General features: G+C 37.1%; 1 protein-coding gene across 1 annotated transcript in view; it reads left to right on the top strand.

The window, feature by feature from the left end:
• LOC119539426 (ectonucleotide pyrophosphatase/phosphodiesterase family member 3-like) overlaps nt 1-18,329 on the top strand; it is a 105,625-nt gene extending 87,296 nt beyond the window's left edge. The window contains exons 21-25 of the mRNA XM_037842991.1: nt 8,436-8,571; nt 10,616-10,693; nt 11,307-11,439; nt 11,803-11,959; nt 18,128-18,329. Coding sequence (XP_037698919.1) covers nt 8,436-8,571; nt 10,616-10,693; nt 11,307-11,439; nt 11,803-11,959; nt 18,128-18,298 — 675 coding nt within the window. The 3' untranslated portion in view covers nt 18,299-18,329. The remainder of the gene's footprint in view (nt 1-8,435; nt 8,572-10,615; nt 10,694-11,306; nt 11,440-11,802; nt 11,960-18,127) is intronic.
• Nucleotides 18,330-20,909: the final 2,580 nt, after the last annotated feature.

Below are 20,909 nucleotides of genomic sequence, written 5' to 3'. Positions count from 1 at the left end.
CCTTTTTGATAAAAACACTTCAAAAGGTAGGAATTGAAGGAAACTTCCTCAACATGATAAAGAGCATATATGAAAAACCCACAGCCAGCATAGTACTCAATGGTGAGAGACTGAAAGCCTTCCCTCTAAGATCAGGAACAAGACAAGGATGCCCGCTGTCACCACTGTTATTCAACATTGTGCTGGAAGTGCTAGCCAGGGCAATCCGGCAAGACAAAGAAATAAAAGGCATCCAAATTGGAAAAGAAGAAGTAAAACTGTCATTGTTTGCAGATGATATGATCTTATATCTAGAAAACCCTGAGAAATCAACGATACACCTACTAGAGCTAATAAACAAATTTAGCAAAGTAGCGGGATACAAGATTAATGCACATAAGTCAGTAATGTTTCTATATGCTAGAAATGAACAAACTGAAGAGACACTCAAGAAAAAGATACCATTTTCAATAGCAACTAAAAAAATCAAGTACCTAGGAATCAACTTAACCAAAGATGTAAAAGACCTATACAAAGAAAACTACATAACTCTACTAAAAGAAATAGAAGGGGACCTTAAAAGATGGAAAAATATTCCATGTTCATGGATAGGAAGGCTAAATGTCATTAAGATGTCAATTCTACCCAAACTCATCTACAGATTCAATGCAATCCCAATCAAAATTCCAACAACCTACTTTGCAGACTTGGAAAAGCTAGTTATCAAATTTATTTGGAAAGGGAAGATGCCTCGAATTGCTAAAGACACTCTAAAAAAGAAAAACGAAGTGGGAGGACTTACACTCCCTGACTTTGAAGCTTATTATAAAGCCACAGTTGCCAAGACAGCATGGTACTGGCACAAAGATAGACATATAGATCAATGGAATCGAATTGAGAATTCAGAGATAGACCCTCAGATCTATGGCCGACTGATCTTTGATAAGGCCCCCAAAGTCACCGAACTGAGCCATAATGGTCTTTTCAACAAATGGGGCTGGGAGAGTTGGATATCCATATCCAAAAGAATGAAAGAGGACCCCTACCTCACCCCCTACACAAAAATTAACTCAAAATGGACCAAAGATCTCAATATAAAAGAAAGTACCATAAAACTCGTAGAAGATAATGTAGGAAAACATCTTCAAGACCTTGTATTAGGAGGCCACTTCCTAGACTTTACACCCAAAGCACAAGCAACAAAAGAGAAAATAGATAAATGGGAACTCCTCAAGCTTAGAAGTTTCTGCACCTCAAAGGAATTTCTCAAAAAGGTAAAGAGGCAGCCAACTCAATGGGAAAAAATTTTTGGAAACCATGTATCTGACAAAAGACTGATATCTTGCATATACAAAGAAATCGTACAACTCAATGACAATAGTACAGACAGCCCAATTATAAAATGGGCAAAAGATATGAAAAGACAGTTCTCTGAAGAGGAAATACAAATGACCAAGAAACACATGAAAAAATGTTCAGCTTCACTAGCTATTAGAGAATGCAAATTAAGACCACAATGAGATACCATCTAACACCGGTTAGAATGGCTGCCATTAAACAAACAGGAAACTACAAATGCTGGAGGGGATGTGGAGAAATTGGAACTCTTATTCATTGTTGGTGGGACTGTATAATGGTTCAGCCACTCTGGAAGTCAGTCTGGCAGTTCCTTAGAAAACTAGATATAGAGCTACCATTCGATCCAGCGATTGCACTCCTCGGTATATACCCGGAAGATCGGAAAGCAGTGACACGAACAGATATCTGCACGCCAATGTTCATAGCAGCATTATTCACAATTGCCAAGAGATGGAAACAACCCAAATGTCCTTCAACAGATGAGTGGATAAATAAAATGTGGTATATACACACGATGGAATACTACGCGGCAGTAAGAAGGAACGATCTGGTGAAACATATGACAACATGGATGAACCTTGAAGACATAATGCTGAGCGAAATAAGCCAGGCACAAAAAGAGAAATATTATATGCTACCACTAATGTGAACTTTGAAAAATGTAAAACAAATGGTTTATAATGTAGAATGTAGGGGAACTAGCAGTAGAGAGCAATTAAGGAAGGGGGAACAATAATCCAGGAAGAACAGATAAGCTATTTAACGTTCTGGGGATGCCCAGAAATGACTATGGTCTGTTAATTTCTGATGGTTGTAGTAGGAACAAGTTCACTGAAATGTTGCTATATTATGTAACTTTCTTGGGGTAAAGTAGGAACATGTTGGAAGTTAAGCAGTTATCTTAGGTTAGTTGTCTTTTTCTTACTCCCTTGCTATGGTCTCTTTGAAATGCTCTTTTATTGTATGTTTGTTTTCTTTTTAACTTTTTTTTCATACAGGTGATTTGAAAAAAGAAGGGAAAGTTAAAAAAAAAAAAAAAAAAAAAAAGAAAAAAGACAATCAAGGGAAAAAAAAAAAAAAAAAAAAAAAAGATGTAGTGCCCCCTTGAGGAGCCTGTGGAGAATGCAGGGGTATTCGCCTACCCCACCTCCATGGTTGCTAACATGACCACAGACATAGGGGACTGGTGGTTTGATGGGTTGAGCCCTCTACCATAAGTTTTACCCTTGGGAAGACGGTTGCTGCAAAGGAGAGGCTAGGCCTCCCTGTATTTGTGCCTAAGAATCTCCTCCTGAATGCCTCTTTGTTGCTCAGATGTGGCCCTCTCTCTCTGGCTAAGCCAACTTGAAAGGTGAAATCACTGCCCTCCCCCCTACGTGGGATCAGACACCCAGGGAAGTGAATCTCCCTGGCAACGTGGAATATGACTCCCAGGGAGGAATGTAGACCTGGCACCGTGGGACGGAGAACATCTTCTTGACCAAAAGGGGGATGTGAAAGGAAATGAAATAAGCTTCAGTGGCAGAGAGATTCCAAAAGGAGCCGAGAGGTCACTCTGGTGGGCACTCTTATGCACACTTTAGACAACCCTTTTTAGGTTCTAAAGAATTGGGGTAGCTGGTGGTGGATACCTGAAACTATCAAACTACAACCAAGAACCCATGAATCTCGAAGACAGTTGTATAAAAATGTAGCTTATGAGGGGTGACAATGGGATTGGGAAAGCCATAAGGACCAAACACCACTTTGTCTAGTTTATGGATGGATGTGTAGAAAAGTAGGGGAGGGAAACAAACAGACAAAGGTACCCAGTGTTCTTTTTTACTTCAATTGCTCTTTTTCACTCTAATTATTATTCTTGTTATTTTTGTGTGTGTGCTAATGAAGGTGTCAGGGATTGATTTAGGTGATGAATGTACAACTATGTAATGGTACTGTAAACAATCGAAAGTACAATTTGTTTTGTATGACTGCGTGGTATGTGAATATATCTCAATAAAATGATGATTAAAAAAAAAAAAAAAAGACTATGATGACAAAGCTCTAGCTATGACTGTTCTATTAACTCTTCTTGTTCCAATTCAAGATTCTTAGAGAAAAATAAGCATATTGTTTTTCTAATAATGAAAGTGTGGTGTGTTTTGAAAGCCAAACTGCTGCTGACAATTGTGCCGTTGTGCTCTCCGGTAGCCGAGGGCTACTGTTGTTTATTTTTCAATGTGGGTAAATATTTTACAAACAGTTAATCTGAGCTCATATATATTGTTGTTGGTGATACTATTACTTTCTCAACATGCACAGTGTTCAGTCTTTTGTGATTTTCTTCAGCATGCTGCATTCCTTAAAATAACTTCTACTTTGTTTTTGTTTTTGAGGGGGGCAATATTTTTAAGGATGTCAGTCATATGAAGCCTTATTTAATTCTCTGTTTTGAAAATGTCAGGTACTAGGGATTGTGTCAAGTTAAAGGAGATGTTTATATTTTTAATAATTTCCCCTGATGTCTTAACATTCATGAATTTGTATAAGCTTTGGTAGAAACCGAAGACATTATAAGTAGGCTAACAGGGAGAGTTAGATACAATTCTTTTTTGCTATTGTTTGAAAACTAGTTTCTTTGTCACCAAAAGTTGCTGTCTTTTCAATGATTCCACAGAACTGCTTGTATATTTCTCAGTCATTGTGACAGGTTGGAATTCTACCAATTTTCTGCTTTCCAATTCAGAAATTACTCAGTATGTTGTGGTTCAAGAAAATTACATACAGGAATGTTTTGAGATTCACATACAAATGTTGTAAATTAGACTTTAAATAAGCCCTTTTTAAATTATTATTCATTTTATTGAGATATATTCACATAAGCCCTTTTTTGAATGTGAGCCCAATTGATCTTTTTTTTTTTTAGTAGTGTAAATAGTTTATTTGCTCATATGCCATGAAAAGACCAGAAAATTAACATGAACTGCTTTTATAAAACATTTCCAATATTGCTAAGAAGCAGCCCCATTAATAGACAAATGGAAAAGAACATGCCAACATTATTGTCCATTTGTAGATTAATAAATAGGTGATTATTTTAACATGCATGTCAGCATTGAGCTCTGGAAAGACACTGCTTTGTGATAAAGACCAAACTATTTGGGTTATATTTCATGGCCAAATTGCTATTTCAACAAAATGTTGAGTCAACAGACAAAATCTTGGCATGTTCTTTTTAAAAGTACACATTTATGGAAATGAGCCAGTAGGTGGCAGTTTAAAAGTAATCTCTTTGTAAATAGGTAAGCAAAAGTGAAATGTGGTAACTGATCCCTAAATTGTCCTTGTAGTTAAATATATATATTTTAAAAAAAAGCTATAAGTTAAAATAACATTCAGATTGTATAGCATTGGCTGATGCATTTTTAAACAATATTTACAATATTACCCAGAGGTTTAGGTGGGAATTAAAGAGAACTGTAAAAACCATAAAAAACTCCACCAATTTTATAGCAAAATATCTGTACATTTAAAAAGAGATCATATAACTACACATTATCCAAGGAAAATGGGACCTTCACCAAGGGGTTCACATAAGCACAACATAAAATAAGAAATTCAGTGGTTAAATACTATACAATAAACTTTACAATTAATATACTGATGTAATATTCCAAGAAGGTAAGCCAGAAGCAAAATGCTTATGAAAAGTACAAATTTAGCTTCAATCCAGTTTTTGACTTTGGAATGGATCAAGTGCCTTGCCAGAAAGAAAGGAAAGTAACTGGCTTAGTTGGCCAACTAGCCCCACTACATATTTAAACTTAATCTCAATGTGAATATTTCATCATCTTCATTCCAATTCCCCATAAAGAATTCTGGGAAATACAAGAATTTAACAGCTTTGACACAGATGCCAAGTGTATCTTCTCCAATTAAAAAACAACACAAAATCCTGCGATTGTCAGAGGATAATAAGGCCAGGTTACTAATACTACTCTGCTAGCAGGTGCGATCTTGAATGCTAGTCAGTAAAGCTAGTAAACTAGTCCCTGGCTAGCAAGGCACCAATTTCTGTTCTCAGGATTGACCCATAATGGTCCTCAGAAATCCTAATTAATTATTATTCATTTTATTGAGATATATTCACATAAGCCCTTTTTTGAATGTGAGCCCAATTGATCTTTACCTCTGTATTATGAACCTTCTACTTCTCTGTGACTTTGGTAGCTTTTTCAAATTTTTTTTTGTTTTTGTTTTTATTTTTGTTTTTTCAGAAGCATTTTGGGAAGTAGGTGTAATTTGAAATCATGGTCTTACAACTATTTCAAAGCCATTAAGATTTATCAAGCTGTGTATTCCTTTTTGCTTCTGGTTTTGCTTCTGGGCCTATCCAGCAAGTAGGCGAAAGATTGAAAATAAGAGCAAGTATTATCATTATTGTTTAGAAGAAATACTTTAGAAGTTTAACACACAAAGGTTTTTCAGAGACAAAGATATATCTACATATATGTCATCTATATCACTGAATTTTAAAAAGTTTTTATTTCTAAATCTTGCTAATTATGATAATATAAATTATTCACCTAATCATGTTTTTGTGTCTTTTAAAACTAGGGATATTATTGTGTATTGTAAAAGTATTTTCATGCCATAGGAAATGATTTTCCTGGTGGTGGTGGTTGGGGTGGGGGGATCACAGGACCAGGAAAAAAAAATTAATGCCTATAGTTATTAATTTTACCATAAGGTAAGTCTGTAATTCTTGAAGTTAATTTGTAAATCATCAAATAAATTAGTTTTAGCTTTTATGTTTCAACTCACCAGCCAGGGAAATCTATAGCATCAATAAAAATCATTTTATGCCCCGTTCAAATTTTATTTGTCCTCATAATGCCGGACTAGAAGGAAAAGCTTCTCACTTTCTAGTCTGTCTGTGCTCATTATCCACTTACTCTTGCTGAATTTAAACAGCTAGCGAGTTCACATTTTATCTGAACATCTGCATTTGATCTATTGTTTCCTGACTTTCTAACCCCTAGTTCAAAAGGTCCAGGGAGCCCTGGAAAGATGGGAGATTGAAATATGTATTGGTGTGTGTGGTTCATTATTTATTACCTTCCTTCATGAGACCAAGCCTTTGAAGTGACAGGACTGCACCTCTCTCCATCCTTCTACAGGCTGCACATTGCAAAACCTCACCTTTGTAGGAGGCCGTGTCTATCTTTCCTAGTCTTGATGCATTATATTTGGGCTCTTAAGTTTTGTATGTAAGCATCAGGATTTTCTGCCAGCAGAAAAAGCAACAATTTTTTTTTAGTACTTTCTAGCCAAAGATACCCTTTTCCCATTTCTCCAACCCAAAGTCTGTGTCACTTTGGAAAAGTAGTAAACATGTTGCCCAATTATGTTATTTGGCACAGCTCTCATAGCCAAGAATTCCAATGAAACCATAGTGTTTAATACTGGATCACAATTAAGTAAATTAATACTAATTATTTATACATCTCCCTTGGAACTATTACTATATAATCATATTTGAAAAAATTACTATAAACTTACCCATTTAACATTCTTATTATTTTAAATGGTGAATATAGACATTTCATAATCCTTTTATTATGGAAAGTGAATCCCCGGCTACATTTATGTATCGTATATTTCTCTATGAAAAACTTACCAAGCAGGTGAAATGTTAGAATAAAATGATGAAGGTACTTGGTAGGCTGCATCAATCAAAATATTCCAGATGTCCATGGGGCTGACTCAGGCAGCGATCAATATTCCTGATTCTCCCATTTTACAACATCCGCATGTGCACATTTATGCTAACTGGAGATACCTGGTCATTTAGAACTGCTTGGTATGTGTGGGTCTTAGTTTCCAGTTGCTAAAAGAAATATTGTCAATGACTTGGCTTAAAAAATGGAAATTTACTGGGGTCACAGTTATGAGGCTAGGAGAAGCCCAAAGTCAGGGTGGTGTTTCTCCTGAAGACTGGCATTCTGGGGCTGGCTGCAGGTGATCCTTGATCCTTGGCTTTTCTGTCACATTGTGGCATCTTCTTTCTCGTTTGGGTTCCATTGACTTTAAGCTTCTGGCTGATCCCTGTGGCTTTCTCTTTTCTCTCTCTCTCTCTCTCTCTCTCTGCCATCTTAGGTCCTTGAAACCAGTGTCCCAGTGTACTGTCACCTTTTCATCAGTGAATTTGTCTCATGCATTTTAGGCACCATAGCTAAGTTTTGCTGTTAGCATAGAACAATGAATAGAGGAAGAATATCCTAATTTAACTCAACCTCCTTGCTTATAAATAATTTTGAATTTGGTTAAGAAAGATATTCTATGTGTTCAGTAGAGGTCATATAAATAAAAATTTCTTTGGAAAATTTAGATGAATAGTAAAATGCTCACTTACCCATAATGACATCATCAAAAGATGATAATCATGTAACGTTGCATTAACTTAAATACTTGTGTCAGACAGCACATTGATGGGGGTGCCACGCTGAATAAATTATTGAACTAGTCTTTAAATAGGGTTACAAGAAAATTATGAACACACACACACACACACACACACACACACACATACATAGATATATATATTTCATGAGGAATGAAGCACAGCTCCAAACTTATTTAAATCCCAAATTAAATTCAGACAAACACAGCTTTGTTGAATCAATCTTAGGTCAGTTAGGAATCTTTGCCCAGCTCAAGAATGTCTTTAGTTCATTTCTAATTTTAAGATAAATTGTATGTATTCTATGTTCAACTTTTATTTACAAGTGTAACTTATACGACCACATCAAAGTTATATCCTGAAAAGAACTGTGGTTTTTAGCAATAACTCCCATTATTCCTTTGCTCTCAATTCAAATTTTCCTTGGCAAATAATCCTCTCTAATATATATTTATTTGATTTGCCCTCCTGGTACCCTTTACCCAGAGGGGAACCACAGAACAAACCTTTGCCGAAGACATCCACTTCCATGGCTTGGGCAGACCTGATTAAATGGAAAACATTCTGGGGAAATTACAAACCATAGAAGGCAATGCATGAGTGAGCCACGACTGTGGGTGGAATTTTTTAATCTCCCTTTTCTCTCCTTCAACAGGGAGACGCGTCTCCTTTTCCTCCTGCTGTCGCAGACTGTCTGCGGGCTGATGTCAGGGTCGCCCCTTCTGAGAGCCAAAACTGTTCCTTCTACCCAGCAGACAAGGATATCACCCACGGCTTCCTCTACCCTCCTGGTTAGTGCAGCTCTTGTAGAGCAGTAGCTTAGAAAGCACCGGTCAGCTGGATGTGGGTTGGGGCTTTAAACACATGCTCCACCAAAACTAGCTGCCTGGGCGAAACCAGCTGCCTGGGGACTCCCAGGGGTTGTGGGATGGCCGGAAGCAGGACAACCACTGTGGAATAAAGGCTCATACATTGTGCAGAGCGAACCTTAGATCAGTCCTACTCCGGCCCAGATGCTTAGAGAGAATGGCGGGTTTAAGTTTCATTTTAAACCTAAGATTCCTTGGAGAGGGACAACACATCTAAAAAAAACATTTGTTTCTGGCTACTGTCCAGCTAAGATCTGCACTGAGAGTACAGCTATGCCAGTAAAAAAGAAATCAGACAAGAATACTGGCCTTTCATTTGCTGTAAATCAAATAATTTCAACTGTGGATTAAAACAGCTGAATGACCTTTATATACGAGTGTCTGTGTGTGTGTGTGTGTGTGTGTGTGTAATATGTACTTTTTAGAACTTCCAAACTAAACTTATTTTTATTGCTATTCGTGTCTGATAGAAAGAGCCTTTTTGTTCTAATGTTTTAAGTACAGATATGGCAAGGATCCCAGACATAGGTCTACATCTTATTTCAACTTGGGTGACTCACTGATAGGATTGTTACATACATTTCAACCATCTCTCTTGAGAACATGCAAAAGTCAGCATGATTTCTCTAAAACTCAAGCTCCTTCTTCCCTATTCACCAGAAAATGTCATTTTTATTAACTGGCCCTTGAGATTTCCTACAAATTCAGGTTCTGGGAATGAGTTTTATTCCTGATATTTTGTTTTACCTTTTTTTTTTTTTTTTTTTTTTTTTTTAAGCTCTGCCCACAGAGGGTCAATTTGGAGACTTAGACTCAGAGATTTCTGGTGGAAAGACTTAGTCAGACACAGATGTCTGGCAGAAAAGACTTAATAAAAGCAAGTGGTACATCAATTTAAGTCCCTTAAAACAGAATTTGGATAAAGAAATTGCCATATTTTACTCAAGTATCTAGACAGAATGAGAGCTACTAAGTTTATGTAAATTCTGGGATATATCTTTAATAGTGGCAATATTTTAATAAATTTTATTTAAATTTTCTTAAAAATAGAGATTTAAAATTATATCTGTTATGCCATAAGATTGGTTGATATATATATATTTGCCTTGACAAGAAATGAAACTAATTACCAAATAACTTGTTTCTCCCAAAATATTAAGGGTAAAATGAAACTCCCTTCTGTCTCTCCATTATAAATTCTATTTTGTTAGAAATAGAAACTCCATGATAAACAAATGTTTATTTTTATCTGAAACAGCGGTAGTATCATGTTGATTGTTTTCCAGTGTTCAGGGCTTAGTTTAAAAAGTAGAAAAGGCTTACTGGGGGTGTGAGGTTCTTGAACCCAGGTGAAATGTTAAGGGGAACAAAAGCTTATTTCTTCCTGCCTTTTGGTGTCAACCCCTTGAACTGTCCTAAGTATGAAGATACCCAATGGAGGTTCACCATGAAATGTATTATGAGAATTTGGAGGTTTGCAGCTTTGACGCTCAGGGCAGTTCTGGGAGACTGAGGCGGGCGTCAGGGGACAAATGAGCCGCGGAGGGAGCGAGCCCTGTGCCCTGGAGGGGGCGCTGACGAGCGGCGGGCTGGGTTCTCGGGGCCTCTGGCTCCAGGGGCGCAGGGTCAACCCTTGTTATGTCCAGTAGAGGCCCCCCCTCCTGAGGGCAGGCCTGGGGGTGTCCTGGGTGCCGTCTCAGTGAGGAAACAGTAGTTTCTAAAGGGAATTTCATTGTGGAAGAGTTCTTTATAAAGCTTTATTATTTGGTGCACACCCAGTATCCAGTATCAGTGCTCCTGTTGCTAGTGTCAGCAGCATAAAGGGGCCTGATGACTCTCCTGGACAGTAGCTCTGGGTTTTGACTGGTGATAAATTTACATTAATGTGTAGCAGAGATGGGCCCTTTGTGCAGGACCTCAGATTCTCCCTTCTGGCTAGATTTCCTAAAATTCTTTTATTTTGCAGGGAACAATAGAACTTCTGACAGCCAATATGATGGGTTAATTACAAGTAATTTGGTCCCTATGTATGATGCGTTCAAAAGTAAGTATATATTTTGATTATTAACTTAAAAATGCGTAAATGGCTCCTGGAACTTCCAAACTAAACATATCTTTTGTTGCTATTTGTTTGTGATAAAAAGAGTCCTTTTGTTCTAGTGTTTTAAGTTCAGATATGGCAGGGATCCCGACATAGCTTTTCAACTTACTTCAACTTGGGCAACTCACTGATAGGATTCTTATCATTTCTTTCTGATCCTTAATATAAGTATATAGGGATATTCACAAAGTAATATCATTGACGCTATTCATAAATAAATGGAAGGTAAATGTTAGGCTTCAGAATCATAATTAATAAGGCAGTATACATGTTCTCACCACTTTAAACAAAAATCATTTTCCTACAAGCTATTTGGCCCTAGGGATAAATTTGGAGACCTATTCAATTGTAATTCCACACAACAAAAAGCTATAGTCAATGTGGCTGTTTATGTTTGTTGAATGGAATATCCTATAGAATTACCCAATCACCTCTCCAAGACCAGTTATTGAAGCAGAATTTGATGTCAACCATTTAAAATGTTCCTTTTCATAATAGAAAATATCTCCAGATGCAAGAGATAGACATTTTTAACACTTCATTATTTTATTTTTAGAAATATGGGATTATTTTCACAGTGTTCTTCTTATAAAACATGCCACAGAAAGAAATGGAGTAAATGTGATTAGTGGACCAATATTTGATTATAATTATGATGGCCATTTTGATGCTCCAGATGAAATTACACAGTAAGTAATATGAAACCAAATGGGTTCTTTTTGATTTAGCAATAGGTAATCACAGGGGGAAGCTCTCAATATTATAAATAGAAGCAGAGTATTCTAAATGTTCAATATACATTCACATACAGATGTGAGTATTGGATATGTTTGATCCTATCTAAATAAGAATATTACTATTCTTTTACTGTGTTTTTAGCTTGGCATGTCTTTAAATATGTATTATAATACCTGTTTATAAATATGTATTATATCATATATATTTATATAATTTATATAAAATAGAAATATATAACATATATATATAAAGAAGTTGATAATCTTAAGAAGTAAAAGTAGAAGGACATCAAATCTTTCCAATTATGCCTTTAGGTACTTAGCCAACACCAGTGTTCCCATCCCCACACACTACTTTGTGGTGCTGACCAGCTGTAAAAACCAGAGCGACACTCCCAGTGCTTGCCCCGGGGAGCTGGACGTCCTGCCCTTTGTCATCCCTCACCGACCCACCAACGTGGAGAGCTGTGCGGTGAGTCTGCTGTGGTGACACTCCCTGCGCCTGGGAAGGGCTTCCTCAGGGAGCCCCTGGGCTCTCACAAAAGGGGCTCTGATTAAAATATACTTTTGAAGGTGTTTTATGGATAGAGTTGTGCTAAAAAAGATTTCATTTAAGTGGTTTTCCTTCATTATTAGTCTATTTAATGAATGTCAAATTAGGCATGCATATGGATGCATGAACCTGAGCCTATGTATTCAAATCTTATATATTCCATTTATATCTATTTTATTAATAACCACTAATTAGAGAATGGGTGGTATCTTATTAATCTTTTTATTCTGGGCACAAACTTTAAGGTTCTATCCCTAAGTTGGCATTCAATTAGTGTTTACTGAAGGCATATGTAAATATAAAAACCCATTAACTTGAAACATGAGTTTCTGAGATTAATTATATATACAGAGATATAGTTGCAAAGTAATTTAATTTGAGTAAACTGGTTTTTTTTTTTTTAACATATGTGTTAGGCTACTTAAAATCCTTTTTTGGATGAAGGTGAATTATATGTGAACAGTTACTTCAAATTGCTTGTATGTACTTTTTAGAAAAAATATCCTGTTAACTGAGTTTTACTGAAGTCATTCAAGAAATATATTGAGTAGCTATTAAGAAGCCGTTAAAATACTCCACGGAAGAGTACATGGATCCTTGTTCTCAGGGAGTTTATATACAACTTTGATATGTATATGAGATATAGGTAGATAAATGGATTAGTCAATACTACAAGAATTATTTTAAAAATTAAAAAGTAAGAGATGTCACAGAGTTGGGATTGATTTCCACCTGCCCTTATAAGGATTTGGTGTTTCACATTCACAATCAGAGAGGAATTTTCCACTGAGATGATCCATAAAGATTTCATAAAATGAGTTAGGAGTAGAGCTGGGCCTTGAAGGATGGGAGAATTTGAATAGCTTGAGAGGACTAGGTGGAGTCCTAACAGGAGGGCATGAGGAATGGAGAGGACTTGGTACCTGATTGGATGCAAGAGTGGAAGGAAAGAGGAACTCAGAGACCGGAAATTAAAGTTTAGGTGGTAGGCCAGATTGGGCATCATCTCTATTCTTCAGGTGCTTTCACTGTACTAAGTACATGGTGGTACAAAGATAAATCAGACCTCAATTCTATCAAAAGGGGCCCTTGGTCTATAACTTACAAGTGTAGTAACACACAAGGAGGAGAGAATTAGAACTTGAGAGGGGCAGATAAACTGCTGTAGAGTTTCCAAGGAGAAATAAATTCTGGTAGAAAAGATGGCCTTTTAGCTGGGTCTCAAAGATTGGATGTGAACTGTGGTGTTCAAATGGTCATTTAATAACTAATGATGGAGGTTGAAGGTTACAGGCTGAGCTGTGGATCACTCATAGTCCTAGGGTGGAGAAGAAGAGTTTCCAAAGAGGAAGCTATAAGGAGATGTAGTCGAGTTGATTCCCTTCCTGCTTTTCCTGCCAGCAGTTTGGTTAGTTGTCAAGGGTGAAGCACTGCTCTTCATTTCCTCTTCCAATGACAGACGCTGATAACTGAAAACGCACGGTCTTCCCTACCACTGTGTCAGGATTAAATGGCTCTTTATCACAGGGCTTCTAGGAAGCCATTATGCTTGGTTAGAATTGATGTGCAAAAGGCCAACTATTTGCTGTATCTGATGTAGACCCTTATCACCTTCTATCAGGACTGTTAAAAATGAATCTTAAGTAGTTTTTTAAGCAGCTATTTCTTTTCTCCTGTCTTCCTCCCCTTCACCACTGTACACCATTAACAACTTACTCATCAGAAAATTTATTTTTTTAGACTATACTCCCTAGCCCCAAAACTTTTGATCCTCTACTGCTTCCACCCCACAAATGAAAGCCCCCAGCCTCTAGGGAGGGCTCTCCACTATTTGTCCCTTGCAGGCCCGTGTTCCAGGCCGAAGGGAGTCCTTGAAATTACTTGAACACATCTTGAGGACTCTTACCTCAACAATTTGTTTTATTTCTTTCCTTTAGAATGCCTTTCTTCTCCATCTAGTAAAAATTTTACCTACACTTCACTTGTACTTCAAAGTTTAAGTATAAATAGCATGAAGCCTCCAATGATCATCCAAAGAGGAGATGGTCTCCCCCAAATTAATAGGGCATTATCTCTATAGCATAGGGCATTTTCATGAATGAATTGGACATCATTCAATGTTTTGAATAGTTTCTGGTCTAGTAAAAAGATATGATGTATAAGAAGATAATTATGAGACATAATGTGATGAGAATAGGGCAAGCTTAAACCAACCTATGATTACAAGAAAGATTGTGAAGTTAATAATTTGTTTGTCAATTTGGTATGGGAAGTGGGATGAGAGAGGGTCAAAGGTGACTGAAAATTTAGTTGTGACAGAGCAGCAAATATATAGGGCCATCAGTTGTTTGAGGAAGGATGACTTTGTTCTTGGTTTTCAAATTGAGAGACCACAAGGATATTTAGGAGGAGATATGAGAAGCAATATAGAGTATAACTTAAATGTTAAGTATAATAAAAATCACCTCACTTCTTGAAGTTGTTGTGGGAATTAAATGAGATAATCTCTTTAAGACCCTGAGCAGAGTTTTTAGTATATAGTGAGCAAATGGTGGGCATTACAGAGAAGTCACATTGTATGATGGAATTATATTCTAAAGTCAGTACGTAAAATGATATTTTGTACAGATACAATCCCTTATAATCAAATTACCAAGAAAACATAGTACATACATGAATTGGTTCTTAATAAGTCAAACCCAGGCAATTTTTCCACTGGCATTAGAACAGATAATTTCACCTTTAGTTAGGCACCCAGTGCAATAGCTGGCTTGCTTTAAGGGACATGTTGGAGGGAACCTCTGCAATTTTAAATAGTTACTCACTCATTGTGGGGAAGTCCTCCAACTGTAAAAGGATTGAGGGAATTGAGACCAGTTGTAGGAATGGCTGAGCCACAAATTCTGCCTTACACTCAATCTAGGGCACTAGATTTATATTTTCCTATGGGTTTTTTCCTTCTTTGTTTCTTCCATCTCCCCCCCCCCCCCAACCCCAACGTTGCATTTAAGGTCATGAGGTCATATCAGATTAATGAGAATGTAGCATGAGTCCAAATGGCCATCATTATTATAAATTACTCTTCAGGTATTGGAATATTCAGGTGTGGAACTCAGATAAGCAATCAGAATGACATATCTCGATATTGGTTGAAATCATAGGAATGAAACAATATTGTCAAAGAGAAGGCATTGTAGAGAAGAGCTCCCAAAATCAAGATGGGGTAGTTGTCTGTATGCCTGAGTGAAAAGAAATAGAGTTAAGGAAATAGAAGATGCCATCAAACAAGTAAGCAATGGTTAGAGCTATGGAGGGCAAAGGAAGAAACTTTGGAAGCATGGTGTGATCAACTCAGTCAAAAGTATGAGGAAAGCCCTCTCAGTTGGGTCATTCTAGACAAAAGAAGTAATATCTGTACTTAAATTATTGAACTTTCATATAGTGAACAATATATTAAAATCCAAATGGCCATGAAATATCTAAAAAGATGCTCTGAATAACAATTCCAATTTAGTTGAATATAAAAGTAATAATTCTCAGAATAATGAAATTTGAACAGGGATAAAACAGTATTTCACACCTCTTGAGTTTGGTAAGGATGAAGGCAAAAATAGAAATTATGTTCCATTACGTATGGGAGTACAACTTGTGAAAGCACTTTGAGGAGTACTTTCCTAATATGTGGTAAAGTTTACATTGCATATAGTCTCTGGTTCAGCAATTCTATTTCTATATCCTAGATAACCATGCATTTGAACATGGGAATCATGAACCAAGTTATTCACTGAAATATTATTTATAAAAAATATCATAGAGTGAATAGCTTATCGATATGACAAGTAAAAGATAAACTGTTTTGTGTGTTTAATGAGGGAATATTACAAACCACAGCTAAACACAAATTACTTAATTAGATCTAGATGTATAGCTTGGGATAAACACAAACATAATGCTGAATAATACTGGGTAAACAATTGGAGAATACTGCTAACAATATAGTATTATTAATTTAAACTTGAAAACTCATGAAATAATATTATATATTGTGTATCGATGTGCAGTAAAAGTTTAAAAAATCAGACCAAATACACTATTTCATGTTAATGGTTAACTCTGAGCAGAGGAGCATTGGGACTTAACTTTCATCTTTTACATTTTATTTTTTTAAAAAATATATCTGAGTTAAATATAACTGATTGTACACTGTGGATAAATGTATGGTATGTGAATATAACTCTATAAAATTGTAGGAAAATATATATATAGGAGTAAAAGTGTTGGAGAAAACATGGCGAGAGGGATGATGCCTCACCAATATGGACTAACTATAATGTGTAAACTCAGAATTGAATCTTAGAACATAGCCTAATGTGGACATAATAATTGTAATAGTCCCTAGATTGTAAGCTCTTACAGCAGTTAACTCTATCCCTGAATTGTAAGGCCTATCTCTAAACTTTGAGATGCTGATCCCCTAGCGTATAACCTGATTGGTCTCTGGAGCAATGCATATCTCTGAGACACCTGAAACTCAGAGCTAGAGCTCGGCAGATATGAATGTCAGTATTAGTGCATACAGCCACTGTCAAAAAAAAAAAAAAAAAAAAAAAAAAAAGCTGAAAAAGAGCCCAGACTTCAATTAGTGATATGAATGAAGCAGGTCTGGTTAAGACCAGGGCAAGCCAGGCCAAAGGGTAAAGGTTGAAAGTGATTGTGTTTTAAAACTTCAACTTCCATATGAGACCAAGGGAATAGATATCTATTTGGTACAGGATCTAAATTTTCTAAATGGTACAACTCTACAGTCGATTTGTTCAAACACCAAATTGCATGGAACTTTGAATAGGAAGTGAGATACGGTAGGTTAGTATAGGCTGGAGTGAAATAGTGACACATCCCAGAGTAATTTGGGCAGATAATAAAAAATATATTTACAGCCTCCCCCTCCCCAGCCCCGAGGATCTGGGGGAAGGTGCAGATGTGTTGGACATCCTCACCTGGACTGGTGTTGATGTTGTCACAAACATTGGGACTGGCGGTTTGATGTGCTGAGCCCTCGAGCATGGGACTTGCCCTTATGAAGCTCATTACCACAAAGGAGAGTCTAAACTTGCATGTAATGGTGCCTAGGAGTCTCCCCCTGAGTACCTCTTTGCTGCTCAGATGTGGCCTTCTCTCTCTCTAACTGACCCATCTCGACAGGTGAACTCATTGCCCTCCTCCCTACATGGGACCCAACTCCCAGGGTTGTAAATCTCTCTGGCAATGCAGAATATGACTCCCGGGGATGAATGTGGACCTGGCATCATGGGACTGAGAGTATCTTCTTGACCAAAAGGGGGATGCAAAATGAGACGAAATGGTTTCAGTGGCTGAGAGATTTCAAATGGAGTTGAGAGGTCACTCTGGTGGACATTCTTATGCACTATATAGATAACACCTCTTAGGCTTTAATGTATTGGAATAGCTAGAAGTAAATACCTGAAACTACCAAACTCCAACCCAGCAGTCTGAACTCCTGAAGACAATTATATAATAATGTAGATTACAAGGGGTGACAGTGTGACTGTGAAGACCTTGTGGATCACACCCCCTTTATCTAGTGTATGGATGAGTAGAAAAATCGGGATAAAAACTAAAGGACAAATGGGGTGGGATGGGGGGATGATTTGGGTGTTCTTTTTTCACTTTTATTTTTTATTCTTGTTCTGGTTCTTTCTGATGTAAGGAAAACGTTCAGAGATAGATTGTGGTGATGAACGCATAACTATGTTATCATACTGTGGACAGTTGATTGTATACCATGGATGATTGTATGGTGTGTGAATGTATTTCAATAAAACTGGATTTAATTAAAAAAAAATCTGAGTTAAATATAACTTTATGATTTTATGATGGTCTCTCTTTTTTATATTAAAGTAAGTACTTTTGTTTATTTTATTTTAATAAACAAATTTAGCTCAATCCAATTAAGATACAAGGCAATAAAAATTGCAGATAAATGGACAACTTCTAGGTAATGAAAGATCTTCCTGTTAATGAAAAATCATGCCCTGTGGAAAATAGACTTGTGTTTCACTTTTTCAGGAAGATAAAGAAGAAGCTCTTTGGGTTGAAGAAAGATTAAAGGTACATGTTGCCCGGGTCCGCGATGTGGAACTTCTCACTGGTCTTGACTTTTATCAGGACAGAGAACAGCCTGTATCTGAGATTTTGCAACTGAAGACATATTTACCTATATTTGAAACCCTTATTTAACTTAATGTAGTAAAAAATTTGGCAAAATGTGGGTGATTTTCTCAGTTGAATAAAATTAAAGTTTTCTATTTTTCCTTAACTCTCTAAGGATCCGTGTTGCATAATTTCATTATTCCCTTCTCTCTTTTTTGTTTCTTTAAATATGTTTTAGAAAAAGTGACATTTCTGGCACAGAGATTGTGTCATGTCATATCTTCCTTATTAAGTTTATATTTCCATTCCTAATCTTTGGCTGTCTTTTTCTGACCAGCATCATTTAAATAGAGGCGAGAACAAGAGAAGTAGGCCTCATGTGGGAATGGATCACTTTGGTGATGCAAGTTTTTTACAATTTGCAATTAAGCAGCATCAATTAAAATAAAAAAATCCACATTAGCTTTATTCAGTAACGTCATTTGTTAAAATGGCTTCAGTACATGCATTTTACACAAATACATGAAAATACCATTTTTAAAATAGTGAAACCCAAAAATCTCTTAAAGACTGGTTCAATAAATTATGGAACTTGCTTAAACAAGCAATGAAATACTAATAATGATTACAAAAATAGAAGTAGATCCATATATTGAATTAAAGGCTATTGTTAAATGAAAAAGCCAACGGTAGTAGAGTGTGTATATTATGCTATCATTTTTTTCAGGGATCGGCAAACTTTCTCTGTAAAGTGCCATATAAATGACCTAGCTTCTTCAAAAACATCCACTTGATATGGAAAGACTGAAGCAGCATGGCACATTGTATGATACCAAAGAGAAAACAAAACTGTTCATTGGCAATTCTGCCCCTACAAAGCATTGGAAAATATGGTCCATATGAGGGAGAATCCATTTAAGTGTGGTGACTTCTTCAGGTAGAACTCCCACCTTATTGCACATCAGATAATTCATTCTAGAGAGACACCATATGTGTTGTGAGTGTGGAAAAGCCTTCAGGAATTGCTCCTGGCTCTCTCAACATAAGAAGATACACAGTGGAGAGAAACCCTATTCTTATAAACAGTGTGAGAAATCTTTCCATTTTGGTGCATATCTCATCAAACATCAGAGATTCCACACTGGAGAGGAAACTTATAAATGGAATAACTGTGGGAAAGCCTTCTGTCAGAAATCAGGTCTTATTGTACATCAGAGAATCCACATGGGAGAGAAATCTTATAAATTCAATAGTTGTGGGAAAGCCTTCTGTCAAAGTTCAAACCTTATCACACACTATGTTCACATGGGAGAGAGACTCTATGCATGTGGTTGGGGGGAGAAAGCCTCTTGTTTTAGTAGGGACTTCACCAAACATCAGGGCATCCATACTGGTTTAAAGCTTTATCAATGCAACCACTGTGAGCAAACTTTCCAACAAAGATCAAATGTCCCCTCCTTTCAGAGTAGCCACACTGGTGAGAGACCCTCGAACTGTAAGCAGTGTGGAAAAGCATTCCACCTTAGCCAGGATTGTGCCAGATTCCAGAGAGTCCATACCAGAGAGAAACCCCATAAATGGCAATATGTGGGAAAGCCTTCAACCAGAGCTCAAGCCTTATTCATCATCAGAACATCCACACTGGAGAGAGGCCTACTCATGTGGTCAGTGTGATAGAAGCTTCTGTCATAGGAGGGATCCTACCAAACACCTGAGAGTTCACCCTAGAGGGAAACCTGACATGTGAAGTGTGTGTAAGACAGACTTCAATTACAATTAGAATGCTACATCATATATAATATACATGTGTATATTAGATCATTATAAGAGAAGATCTCCACACTGGATAGAGGACCTGAAATTGTTATAAAGGGGAGGCACCCTCCATCAGGAACCCAAATTGATACTTCAGAAAGACCTTGTGAGTATGATGTGTCAAACAGACTCCAACAGGTAGCCAAGTTGGTAGTACAGCGAAAGGTGGAGGTGGGTCACTCCAACAGGTGTTTCAATCATATTCTGCAACTGTGGATCTATTCTTGGGAGACATTTAGAGTATGTGAAAGTCAGAGGATGTTCTAGGATAAATCAAAAGTATTTCTAAACTATGTGGCCCTCTCTCTCTGGCTAAGCCAACTTGAAAGGTGAAATCACTGCCCTCCCCCCTACGTGGGATCAGACACCCAGGGGAGTGAATCTCCCTGGCAACGTGGAATATGACTCCCGGGGAGGAATGTAGACCCGGCATCGTGGGACGGAGAACATCTTCTTGACCAAAAGGGGGATGTGAAAGGAAATGAAATAAGCTTCAGTGGTAGAGAGATTCCAAAACGAGCCGAGAGGTCACTCTGGTGGGCACTCTTACGCACACTTTAGACAACCCTTTTTAGGTTCTAAAGAATTGGGGTAGCTGGTGGTGGATACCTGAAACTATCAAACTACAACCCAGAACCCATGAATCTCGAAGACAGTTGTATAAAAATGTAGCTTATGAGGGGTGACAAGGGGATTGGGAAAGCCATAAGGACTACACTCCCCTTTGTCTAGTTTATGGATGGATGAGCAGAAAAATAGGGGAAGGAAACAAACAGACAAAGGTACCCAGTGTTCTTTTTTACTTCAATTGCTCTTTTTCACTCTAATTATTATTCTTGTTATTTTTGTGTGTGTGCTAATGAAGGTGTCAGGGATTGATTTG

This window comes from Choloepus didactylus, chromosome 7 (genome assembly GCF_015220235.1).
Source record: "Choloepus didactylus isolate mChoDid1 chromosome 7, mChoDid1.pri, whole genome shotgun sequence".
Taxonomy (NCBI): domain Eukaryota; kingdom Metazoa; phylum Chordata; class Mammalia; order Pilosa; family Megalonychidae; genus Choloepus; species Choloepus didactylus.
The sequence above is the reverse complement of the archived record's forward strand: the minus strand, read 5'-3'. Positions and strand labels throughout refer to the sequence as shown.